We start from the raw sequence: 13136 nt of genomic DNA on the forward strand, positions 1-13136 counted from the left end.
AAGTAAAACAATGTAATGTTTATTGTATTAGTTTCGAATACTAATGAGTGAGTGAGTGAGCGTTTGATAACTATTTGTGGATTCGCAAGTTGAACGTCTTTGCTATGACGTCATTGCCGTCCACCTCTCAGCGCCGGCTGGGCCTCAGTATTGGGCCGGCAGTTGTATATTTTAGTGGTATACCGTGTTGACCTTGCTCGACTTTTGAGAACACCAAGTATTACATAGTGATTTATATGTGAGACTGTGTAGTAATACTGTAGGATTCAACGGTAAATACCTTACTTGTTTATGAGTTACGTGTGTTGGATAACCACGTTGTTTAGGCTAGTGTCTAGACTAAATAAGTGGTTAATCATTAGGTTGTTGGGGGAACCGGTGGTAGAAGCGGTACCGTTCTTGCCTCGCAAGCAAGATGTCACGGGCTCGATTCCCGGGCCGGTGGAAGTTGTTTGGACTTACTTCCTCGCCCCCATTAGTCCCTGTTCACCTAGCAGTAAAGTAGGTACCTGTTGTAAGTTGCGAATTCGTATTCAGGGAGTTGTTGGAGCTTCCAATAACTTGATGACATAAACCACTGACTCTTCAGGCTTCTACGCCCTTAACTCATGAGCCGTAAAGGCAAGCATGAACCTTGCATTCTTCCCTGTTGGGCACTGTAACGCTTCTGCGCTTCACCTTACACGAGGTAAGTAAGTAAAAAAAAAAAAAAAATTACGTTGACGTTCGTTATTTTGTCACTCGGTTGAGTAGTTCATTTGTTCAGTTTTAATTTGTATTTATTTATTTTTGTACATACGGTTATAATTATTGTTTGTTTATTTGTTAATATAGTTGGTAATTAAAGCCACTGCATGATTTTCAATATACCCCATAGTAGTGAGGTGATAATTTGGTGGGATCTATTCCTGGACCTATAGTGAATTTGTGAATTTGTGACTGTTACACTCTATGAGGCCAAAGGGTCGTAACAATAACACACACACACGGCACTGTAGCATAAGGGCCGCCCACGCTTATGACACATACGTTCTCACATAAAGTCCCAGAGGTTTGGCCTTGTGTTTATAACTCCTGTCAAACATAAATCCTTCACGATCAGTTACGCCAAACCGTCGCTTTTTTTTTTAAATAGGTATATATCTTTCGCTCACTCACATGAGAGCCTCCGAATCTTTTCTTCGCAGGTCTTCAGCTTTTGTGATATAGGAATCTCGTCCTTGGTCTTGCCTCACTTTACTATGTGTTTCTAACCACCTCAACCCCCAAGCACAGATCTAGTACTGTTGCGTCATATTTAAACCACTTACGAACATTATTGACCCTTCCTAGCCCCTGTGTTGCCAACCTGTGGTAAGAACATATCTATATCCTGTTTTTATCATGCATGACCGGTTTGTAAGACTAGAATCGCTTAAAATGTTCCAAGCATTATCACGATCACTAATTATCCAGCAATCGAATCATTGACCATAAATTCAGAATCAGCATGCTCTGGAGTACCTACTGTATACTGAGATTTTCAACAAAATCCAATTTTGGGCCGAAACCGCCAAAAATGTATGTCTTAGTAATTTTTTCGACCGAAATATACTATTCTCTCGGATTTGGAATTTAAAGGGAGATCACACTTGGAACTTTGAGTTTAAGATCAGCCGGGAGACATCAAGCGTGTCGGGTCCTGAAGCCTCAAGTCGCCAGAGCTCGAATCCCATCCGGGGACCATTGATAATTTTGTACACTGTATATGTATTTATAATGAGTATATCACATTTGTAGCGATAGTGGCGTAACACTAACTTATTTATAGTCTGAAGGCAGTATATACATCTTTGTACACATAAGCAGTGGTTAGAGACGCTACTTGTAGAGGATAATGTATGTGACACCCCAACCACAATTAAGGTTTCTTTTTAGTGTTCATTCCAGCCTTGTTAGCCACGATTGCTAGTTCTGTTGGTAGTTCATCCCAGGCTCGTTAACCACGATTGGTTGGCTGCCCATATGTTTATTAAGTTTCCAAACTGAGCTACGACCTATCTTGGTTCGCTTCCTGAAGAACTTGTAGTAGAGGGTCTCAACCAGGAGGAGGAGTGGTGCCAGGAAGACGCTCACCAGCAGCAGAATGAAGGGGGTGATCAGAGGCGTGAGTCCCAGAGCCTCAACGGTGTCAGACTCACACAAGGGAGGTGGCAGGCGGTACTTCTTTTCGCTGCGATCTAAGATTCCTGCTACGTGCTGGATAAGAACCCTGTGTGGAGGAAAGCAAGAAATAAACCCTTTGTCAGACCTCTTTCAGTACTACGTCAACATTGTCAGGATACTTCCCTTGGCACTTACTTGTTTGGTACTACAGTATCTTGCATCGTGTACTGAAGGGTCATGTAGGTAAAACGACCAAGTTTTTAGTATTTGTTTACTCACATCCTTGTTAGTATAATAAGGCGTGTTATTATGTTTGTAATGTTGAAGTTATTTGTATTAAAATACTGCGGTCATCACCTATAAACTAATCCTATATATGACCCATAAGTCGATGCTAGATACTACCAAGTAAAAAGTTACTAACAACTTTACTCGCATACAAAGTATATGTGGTGCTTTATTTGTATTGTTTATTTGTTGTATCATTGTTACTATATTATTTTATTTATTTATTTGAATCTTGAGAATCAGACGTATATATTAAAGGAAGGGAACAGAATAAGTAATTAATTATCCGGTGTATATACTAGTACTGCCACGTAAACACAAAAGATTTAATGGACATATATAGGCACAGGCAGGAATGCACACACTCACTATAACACACACACACAACACTGTAGCATAAGGGCCGCCCACGCTTATAACACATACGTTCTCACATAAAGTCCCAGAGGTTTGGTCTTGTGTCTATAACTCCTGATAAACATAGATCCTTCACGATCAGTCACGCCAAACATCGCTCTTTGTAGGTCGGCAACCCTGTGTGTTTTGTGGCAGTTGGCACAGTGACTGGATAGTGAAATCAGGGGTCCATGGATGGGTTTCAGGGGGTCCGTGAAGGTATGTCATACACTGTATGAGGCAATGAATTTTCAATAAAATAAAGTATATTCATTGCATGCAAAGTTGTGTTTATGTGCTTATGTGCATTTTTCTAGGGAGGGGGTCCATAGTTTTCACCAGATTCTCAAAGGGGTCCGTGACTCAAAAAAAGGTTATGAACCGCTGTGTAGAGTATGGACGAAACTGACGCCACGAGTGCTAACGACGATTTGAGTCGAAAAGGGTCCATGGGCGGTTATATGTCACTAGCCTTCATGCTGAAACACACATATCCACAACACACATAACACGTAACTGCGCATCTACAACACACAAACGGACAGCAACACCTTGAAGTGTTCATTGTTTACAACAGATCTTACGGAATTATTATCCAACACCAACACCGGAGAGGGAAATATTACAACCGCATGCGACCCTCTGCAACACCAAATTATCAGTGATTCATAAATAATTTGCATATTCACTCCACAAAAGCTTTTGTTAAACAATTCTCTCCGAGTGAGTATTTCAGTGGGACTCGGAGCATCCTGAGGTTCTCGTTGATCCCAACAGGCATTTCAGTTATTCTATGTAGGATGCATTGGCGGATGTCAAATCCACCTCCAGAAGAAGGTATAGCCAGACCCTCCCCCCGTCTGCGAGAAGGGACTCACTAATGGCTGTGATGTAGATGTTATACCTTGCCAGCTCTTTTGCCACAAGGGCGGTTCTTCCTTCAGGGCACTCATTTGTGCCAGTATCCAGAAGGGTCCTGACATTCCATATAGCGATCATAAGAGGTTGTATAGTTGTTGTTTTTTATCTGTGATTATGATTGGGTTTTAGACCACTTAAGAATGACCTTACTGGGTGCGGTTGCCCAGTCATGTTGGTTCTTTAGGCAGACTATGTTTAGGAAATTTTTTCTAGCTCCCTCCCTATGTGGGGTGAGCAGAGTGGCTCCTCAAAAGAGCTGCTCAATCGCACAGACAGGACCAGATTACACTGAGGCCTATATCCCAGTGCATAAACAACCATCTTATCTATGCCACCCATGTGCATAGTTGTGGCTAGAGACTCCCGGTAGTCATCTCTGCCTGTTCCTGTCGCCACTCGTCCGCCGCCATAGAACTTTTTGGGGATAGGAGTTTTGATGAGGAGAGGTATGATAATCTGGATGATGGCTGTGCAAATGTTGCAACAACTGGGGAGAGGGAGAGTTGTAATGGACTGCAGATAGCCTAGTTTGTTGTGTTTCGCCTTAGTAGCCTGTCCATCATGCTTTGCCTTCATCTGCTGGTGCAGCCGTTGGGTTACCATGTTGGTCTCCTCTTCCACCTATACTTCCGTTGGGGGGGTCTTGCTGGAGCTCTGTAAGTATGTCTGCCTGATACAGGGCCCCACAGTAGATTTTTCATTTGGGGTTTACTCCCGTAGCCTTATACTTACCAAGGTTAATCCGCAACGCATCAGGGCAGTGGTTGATAGGTGCCAGGACGTGTCCACATGCCAGTGGGCCGATGTGCCGTCCCTCTGGGGCCCACTGCTGCTCCGAGATCCCCTACTGGTCTAGCCTCGGCCCATGAGGCACCCAGTTACCGTGTGTTGCCACGAGGAGGCACAGCAGGAGTCTTGATGGTGAAGAGGCTGTGTACTGGCAGGGGAGGACTTATGCAAGTTGCTACCCTGTTCGCCAAGGCGACTAGCCAGAGGCGGTAGCTGAAAGCAAGAGGAAGCAAGCAGTGCTTGTACCGTAGCACTAGCATAATGCTGCCACACTAGATGCATTAAACCACCCTGCACACACACACACACACACCAACTCACTGATGGTTCAACACCATCTGCAGTGGAGAGTTCTTCTGTGTGGCCATCCCTGCACCGAACTTGAAGACCTTCTCCCGCAGTCGATACAAACTGCAGTTACTGCCGTAATTAAACATTAAAAAATTCTCCTCAATCATGAACACGTAGGGTTCTCTCAAGGCCTTCTGCAGCCCTTCTTCAGGTGTCGCCACAAAGTTTTTGGGGTCCCTCAAGACGATGTCGGTCCATATCTTATGGAGGATGGGGTCCTTCGAAGTCTGAGGAAGACAAATAGTTGTTCATTTCACACTTTTATTTGCTTTACTCAGTAGAAGTTATCTTGAGCCTTTTATCTTGTCAAAACACAAGCTTTAGGTCTCCGAACATGCCAACTAATTCCGAGGTTTGATTTATCAGCTAAGTGTTTTTCATTCCTAGTCTAAGTTACTTCTACCACCATCCCATCTACACATCGTCTTTGTTAACTCTCCCAGCCAGCTATTGCTGCACTGCCTGCTTCAGATGTTTGAAACTGTCTCAGTACCAACCAGAACATGAAACCAATACGAATGCATACATCTGAAGCAGGCAGTGCAGCAATAGCTGGCTGGGAGAGTTAACGAACTTTTGGGTGGGACTGCACAGTCAATAGCAAAAGTTCGTCCCAACCCACCTGCATGATATGAGGCAGGTGATCTGGTAACATTGTATGGGGAAGAGTTGACAGATATGCCTTAATTGGCTACTTGCTTAGGATTTTGGATTGGAGATTGAGAGATTGACTCTGAATACATTTCTTGTAAAATTGTTAGAGAAATACTGTATAATTATGACATTACTTTATAATGAAAATATCATTAGCATGAACAATACGCATTGGCATTAGCAGTACGAGTATGTCTTGTTCCCCAGTTTTGAACCATCCTGCTGCAAGCCATATACTTCTTAATAACATTATAGTCCTACATTTTACACACTAATGATATTTAAGTAATATAAAATAAATGTATTCTTATTCAATGTCCGATCATAAATCTTAAATAACTAGTAACTTAAAGCATATACGTGATTTCTTTTCCATACAGTGTTACCAGATCACCTGCCTCATATCAAGCAATTGGATTGGGACGAACTTCCGCTGTTGACTGTACATACACTCATGCACGTCTTTTGGCTCACAGGTGTGACTTACTCTCAGTCTCTCCACCTCTGAGTTGCCTCTCTGAAGGCCCAGGTTGTGGGTGCCAGCCTTGAGGATCCCCGCTGTGTCAGTGAAGGGAGGCGTGATGAGTGGCACCGTCAGGGAGGAGATAAGGACGCTCGTATAGAAGGTGATGGTCAGCCACGTCGTTAGCACCACGGTGATGAGGAAGATGCGGCTAAAAACGTTCTCGGTGGAGAGACTGCCTGGAGGAACAAAGGCAGGGGAGTATATTTTGATATAAATATAACTAGGTGAAAAGGAAAATACTCTTCCATTCCTTGATGTTAATATCCACCGTCTTCATAATAGTTTCGAGACAGCCTTATACAGAAAACCAACTTTCACTGGTTTGAGTTCAAAATTTTCATCTTTTATTCCTCTTAATTACAAACGTGATCTCGTACGTACTCTTACCAACAGAGCCTTTAATATATGTTCAAGTTATTTCCACTTGGATATTGAACTAAAATACATAAAGGAACTACTTTTTAACAATGGTTTCCCTAAGAGATTTACAGACACTTATATTGGCACAACCCTTAATAGGTTTTTTAGTCCCACACAGCCTCAAACCCACACCGTCCCTAAATATTCTATCTCACCATCCCGTACACAGGCCCACTCAGTTTCACCCTTAGAAATAAACTTAAGAAGCTTTTCAATGAATTCTATCCACAAATTTCTCTTCGACTAATCTTTAAAACCCAGAGTTAAATTAAAAAATTCTTTAAAACTAAAGACACCATACCCACACACCTGCAATCCTCAGTTGTTTATCAATTTACGTGTGCTAGCTGTAGGGCAGCATATATAGGTAAAACTAAAAGACATTTGACAACTCGCATCCATGAACACTTGGGCCGTTCCGTTCGAACAGGCCAGTTAATCGCACAACTACCACATTCAGCTATTCGTAACCACTCCCACCAACATGACCACCCGTTTTCGCCGTCTGATTTCTCAGTTCTTGGCAGGAGCGACTGTGATACAGACCTCCTCATTTTGGAAGCATTACACCAGTATAAAGCAAAGCCATCGCTTTGTGATACTGATATGTCCTCTAGTGAATTGTAGTGTTTTTCTCACTAAGGCTCGTCTGAATTAAGGTAATACCCCCTGTATATTTTATTTCATACTTTTTATTCCTGATTTTAGCTTTGTACAGTATGTAGGTCTCTCGTCATTTTTGTCGGTTTTGAATTGGATTGCTCTTTTTTTTATTTTTAAAGTTTATCGAAGGTAAATTTTCGTATAATATTATGTTTTTATTGTATATCACCTGTATTTTTTAAACTTTTTCAAAACTTTTGTGTTTTTAGGCTCTGATGATGGAAAACGATTATTTCCGAAACGTTAGCGATTAAAAGAAGCCCACATGGTCAAGATGTTTGTGTTTACCCTGGTTCTCCTCTTCGTTATAAAACTACGCTTTCCACGTAACAAGTCTATTGCTGAAATTAAATGAATCTTCACGCACCTGGTAATGCGATTATACGACCTCAGCATCAGCGACTGGATGCAGGTCAGTGACTTCCCTGGTTTAAATGCAGAATTTGGAGACGGAGAGATAATAGCATCTCAATCAGAATACCGTCCTTATATCTGAGGGTTGGCGACCACAGTCCTCCACTCTTAAACGCCATTGGGCTGTTTTTACCAATTATCCAAGATTTCGTATCTCGCCGGGGACCCAATTTTTTTTATTTCATTCATCCATCCTAGTCTCTGCTTTCCCCTGGTCCTCTTAACCTCAACTTTGCCCATTAATATTGCTGTTATTATTCCCTCATCACTATTTATATGACTTAAATATCTCATTTTTATATTTCTGTACATTTCAAGTATCTCTCTTAAAATTTTAATAATCTTTATACCCTGTACTTCATTTGTTTTCTTGTCAATGTAACTAATTCTCAACACTCGACCTATAACACCACATTCCAAAGGCCTCCAACTTTTTCCTGGTGTCTGTTGAAAGTGTCTACGCTTCTGACCCATGTAACAGTCCTGACCACTAGCATTTCAGCAGCCTTTTCCTCAAACTAAATACTGTTTATTTCTTTACCTATTCTTGTTATGACTTCTTTCTCACATCTACCATCACAGCTAATGTTACTTCCTAAATACAAAAATTTTCACTTAAGTTCCCCGATGCTTACCATAATATTTATTTTAGGATTTATTTCGAATTTGGGAACAGCCATTACTTTCGTCTTTACAGCAGTAACTCTTAAACCATAGTTTTCACCTTTTTCCACAAATCTGTTAACGAGTTTTTGTAATGCCTCTTCACTATCTGTGATAAGGACAGTATCATCTGTATAACGTGTACAGGGGTGTTTAATGATACTTTACCATTAATTAACTTGCATTCCTTCATTATCACTTCTGTCATTAAGAATTCTGAATATATATTATGCAATGCTGGACATAGAACACAGCCTTGTTTTACTCCCTGTCTGACATTGAACCAATTAGTAAGTTCGTTATTTACTAGCACTCAGCCTCCTGTTGCTTGTAAAGATTTTTTTTAGGATTCAAATATTTCCTTAATTAATGCATATTTTTTCCAAGTTTATTGTGTTTTACCTTAACAAAAACTCATTTCAAAATCAACAAAGCAGCTATAAAAATACTGTATACAATTTCTTTGGACCTCTAAATCCCTTTCACTCAAAATTCTCAAACAAAATATAACTTCTCTAGTTCCTTTTCCCTATCTAAATCTATTTTGATCTTCAGGTAACTCACTGTCTCTTCTAGTATTTGTCTTATACTTAAGAATATGTTTAATAAAATTTTACAGGCATGACTACTGCTAATTGTTCAAAACCGGATGCACTCTGAGGCTCCTGGCTTTTTAGGTAATAATTACCCATTTGTTTTGTAAATTCTGCTGGAAGTTGGTCAACCCCACAATCTCTACCATTTTTCATTTTGTTCACAGCTGCCTCACCTTCTGATTCCAGAATTGGTAGTTCTAGCTTTATTTCCTTTTCGTTTCCTGCCTCCACTTTATTCTCATCATTGTATACTTCTGCGTACTCTGCCCATCTCTCTTTTACGTCTTCTGCCTCAAAAAGGATCTTATTGTTTTTGCTTTTAATAATCAAACCTCATTTACTTTCTTTTATGTGGTTCATTTATCTAATGTTTCTCACTTCCTCTTGTCTTTCTTTGTCTATCTATTTTAATTAGTCATCCATTCACCTTTAGTCTCGTTCATCCTATGTCCTAAAGGTTTTCCCCAGATTCTAACATTAGTGCTTTATAATGATTAAATTGTTGCTCTGCTTCTTGTTCTTCAAAGTCACCCTCGAGCAACACTAAAAGTCTCTTAACGGTTTCAATTTCGTATTCTATCCCTGCCCCTGTTTTCAGCTTCACTAAATCCTATTTGATTTTTTCTATTGTTTTTAATTTGATTTTGTTTTTTATGTTTTAGCCTCACTAAACTCATTACTGGGACGTGGTCTGACCTACAAGCTGCCCTGGATAGGTCTTGGTTCGGGTTATTGAATTTCATTTATAGAGATGTCTACGGTGTTCTTCAAACCATGTAATTCCAATTATCATCTTGTTTTCCTTACAAAAGTCAATTCATATTTTCCTCTCTCATTTCTATTACCCAACCCATGTGGTCCTACTTCTGGCCCTTCATTCCCTTTCCCAACCTTTGCTTTAATATTACCCGTTATAATTATAATGCGTGATTATAATCAGACATTCATTAAATTTCACAGTGTCTTTTGCTTTCTTTAAGTCTTCATAAAAAAATTCAAAGTCTTCAACCTCACTTTCATTTGTTGGTGCATAAACCTATATTATTACCAAGTCCATCATGGGTTTAGCATTAAACTTGACAAACAAAATTATCTGACACTGCCCAACATCCCTTTACACGACTGCTCAACTTCTGGTTTACAAGAATACCAACACCTCTGTCATGCTTTTCAACACCTGAATATATGAAGTAAATATCTTCACCACTTAGGGGATTGGAACCTGTCTACCTTATTTCACGTGATCGCAGAATGTCGCACTGCAGTCTTTTCATTTCCCTACAAACATATGCATACTTGCCAGCATCATATAATGTCCTCACATATAGTGTTCCAATCTTGATTTTGTGCTTGTACTACATTCTTAATCTACCAGTCGTGTTTAACACTTTAAAGCAAAGTATTCCTTAGGTATTTTACTCTGATTAACGCCAGGCGATTTTATTCAGCTGGGGGAACCTCTTAGGCTTTGTTTTACTCGTACAGTATTTACTAGCTCTAGGTGGCACACTGCCCGCAAGCACGGGGGGCAATGCGGTTGGACCTTTAGTTGATGATGATCCAACAGTAACACCCGAAAATTGTTTGTTGTGTCTGTCCGTGGTTATTCAAGGGCAAGAGATGAAGTTCATCAGGATGGATAACCCAAACCTTTTCTCATCAAAAGACGAATTACAAAGAGTAGAAAAAGTTGGGAATGAACTATGGGATATATGAGGTCACTTATACCTCACTGGTAAGAGCCAGCCCATCGCCAGAGGCTCTTTTATCCCGTCAACAACTGCCTGGATAAAAATTATTCTACCCACCTTGATTCAACATTAGTGTGTGGACGGTGAACAAGGAGTCTTGGAGAGAAGACGGAGGGACAGAGCGAGAGTAGGAGGCCAGGATGTGGTATAGGAGGGGCGCTATCAGGAAGAAGGCGAGGCAGGCCAGCCAGGTGTTGGCTTGTAGCTGGCGGGTGAAATTAGACCAAGGGTCGGCCTCAGGCCTCTTGACGACGAGGCTGTACCTGCCGGTGACGACAATTTGGTGTATCCAGAGAGTTGAGGGGTGTCTTACCGGCAACACAGCAATAATTTTATAACGTTTGAAAACTATAGTCGTAATGGTTATGATTAGGCTTTGGATAATTATGCACTTAAAAATGGCTAGATATGCATGCAAATATACAAATATATTACTACTAATAATAATAAAAACCAATAAATCATTTTATTTTCCATTTCATTCATATAAGTCCCTCCCTACTATGGTACAAGGTGTTGTCTGTGTATGTCTGCATAATAACTCGAGAACTAGTACACTTCTGCATGTCTTGATAAGTACATTCACCAGCCCCACCCCGACGACTGTTAAGTTTTTGGAATCAAGAGATTAAAGGTTAGTTTTAGTCGCTCGTGCAGTGTAGTATTACTGATCTGTGTGTTTGTCTGTGGCTGTGAGGAAGTATTAATGCATCAGTTCCGGCCAAAAAGCACTCGACACTTAGCAAATATACTTTATAAGTTTAAGGAACTATTTTGTTTATATTTCTGTCAGATTGATACGAAGATAAAAAAGCTACAAACCAAAGTAATAGAAGAGTAAATTCATGTTCACATTCCACCCCCCCCCCTCTACTGTGACCCCCGAGATGACAGAAATCGCCAAAAGCATCAAGGGAATTTTGTCGAAGCTGTACGTACAGTCAGAGAGCAACAATGTCGGGAAAAAAACGAGTGAATACTTGTCTGGCGTAACTTCCATAAGCGTGTCGTTATTGGTTAGCAGGATATAAAGCACTATTGATTGCTCGTACTGGCATTGTATTTGTGTCCTGAAACAGTGTAGTCGTGTCCTCTGAATTCTCGAGGGCGGACACACACCTTGGAACGTAAGACCTTGTAAATAACTCACCAGACGTACTCCTGACAGAGTCGAGTTCACCTGCTACACTTTTTACTGAACCATCATAAAATGCCATCTTTATGAGACATTCCAATAATATTTCACCCAGTAACTCCATCCCACCTCTCTTCTTTCACGAGTTGTGTTTTTCATTATCATGCCGACGCAGAGAGAGTAAAAAAAAAGTCACCATCTCGACTTCTGAATATTTCACGAGAACCTTAGTGTCCTAAATGACCTTACACCTCATACATGATTAAAACGGATGTATAAACGATGAACCATTTACCACACGACAACAACAATGACGACGACGATGATTGATTATAATGACGATGAAGATGATGACTGATTAAAATGACGATGATAATTGATTAAAATGACGATGATGACTGATTACAATGATGATGATTATAATGACGATGACTGATCACAATGGCGATGGCAATAATGACCGATTATATTGACGATGACAACGATGACTGATTACAATGATGATGATGAACTTATTACAACGACGATGACTATGATTGATTACAGTGACGACGAACAGTAGTCCTCAATTTTCTTCCCAAACAGACGAGCCAAGAATTATAATCTCTAAAATAAATAACTAAAACCCGTTGAGAAGGATTTTGTCTCCGCGCTGTGTTAATAACGGGAGATAAGAGAATGTATCACGCCCACAGGATATCATTTTACCAACTATGTATCACTTGAACTCACAGGGGAGACTTTTGTGGATGATAATGGGGAGAGTATCGACCATCAATGTCCCGCACCCATGAGGAATATCCGATGGTGTTTTGTGAGAGAGGATTATGAGTGGTGGGCATGAGACGTGTGTTGTGAGTTACTGTTGTACTGAGAAGGATTATGATAGTAAGTGACGCAGCTTTTTAAAAATGCGCGACACAACGTAATGATTCCCTGGTGACTGTTTTGAAATGTGTGTGATGCACAAGTGGAGAAATGGTTTTCGCCAAAGGAGCGTCAGTATCGACGCTCATTGTTTGTTAATATATTGCACACACGCACGCACACACACACACACACACACACTCCATTACACTAGGGCCTCAACACTCTCCAGGTAGTGGAATCCACTAAGCTCCACGGCGTCACTACAGATAAACGGAACTGGAGAGTGAGTCAATACAACCATCATATCTTCCTGCTATCAACTCAACATCCTCCGTCGTCTCAAGTCCCTCTTGAATGTTTACACAACATTCATACTTCCTAAACTCACCTATAGCTCCCCGGTTCACCACGAGGACTCCTAGAAGGCGAGAAAGACTATTCTCTCTCCCTCTCTTACACCATACTACCTTGAACTGACCGCTGCAAGAATAACTCTATTCCAACCATTGTAAATATCACCAAAAACCTCTTAGATAACTTGTGTGTTCACTCCT

The 13136-nt window shown here is 40.7% G+C and overlaps 1 protein-coding gene across 1 annotated transcript in view; it reads right to left on the reverse strand.

Moving 5' to 3' along the window:
- Window positions 1-738: 738 nt before the first annotated feature.
- Window positions 739-13136, reverse strand: part of LOC121874173 (glutamate receptor ionotropic, delta-1-like) — a 31217-nt gene continuing 18819 nt past the window's right edge. Inside the window, exons 9-12 of the mRNA XM_042378160.1 lie at window positions 10635-10840; window positions 6032-6246; window positions 4861-5117; window positions 739-2251 (exon numbers count right to left, since the gene is read on the reverse strand). Of these exons, the coding sequence (XP_042234094.1) occupies window positions 1948-2251; window positions 4861-5117; window positions 6032-6246; window positions 10635-10840 (982 nt within the window). The 3' untranslated portion in view covers window positions 739-1947. The remainder of the gene's footprint in view (window positions 2252-4860; window positions 5118-6031; window positions 6247-10634; window positions 10841-13136) is intronic.

Source organism: Homarus americanus, unplaced genomic scaffold (genome assembly GCF_018991925.1).
Source record: "Homarus americanus isolate GMGI-L3 unplaced genomic scaffold, GMGI_Hamer_2.0 scaffold49667, whole genome shotgun sequence".
NCBI classification, from domain to species: domain Eukaryota; kingdom Metazoa; phylum Arthropoda; class Malacostraca; order Decapoda; family Nephropidae; genus Homarus; species Homarus americanus.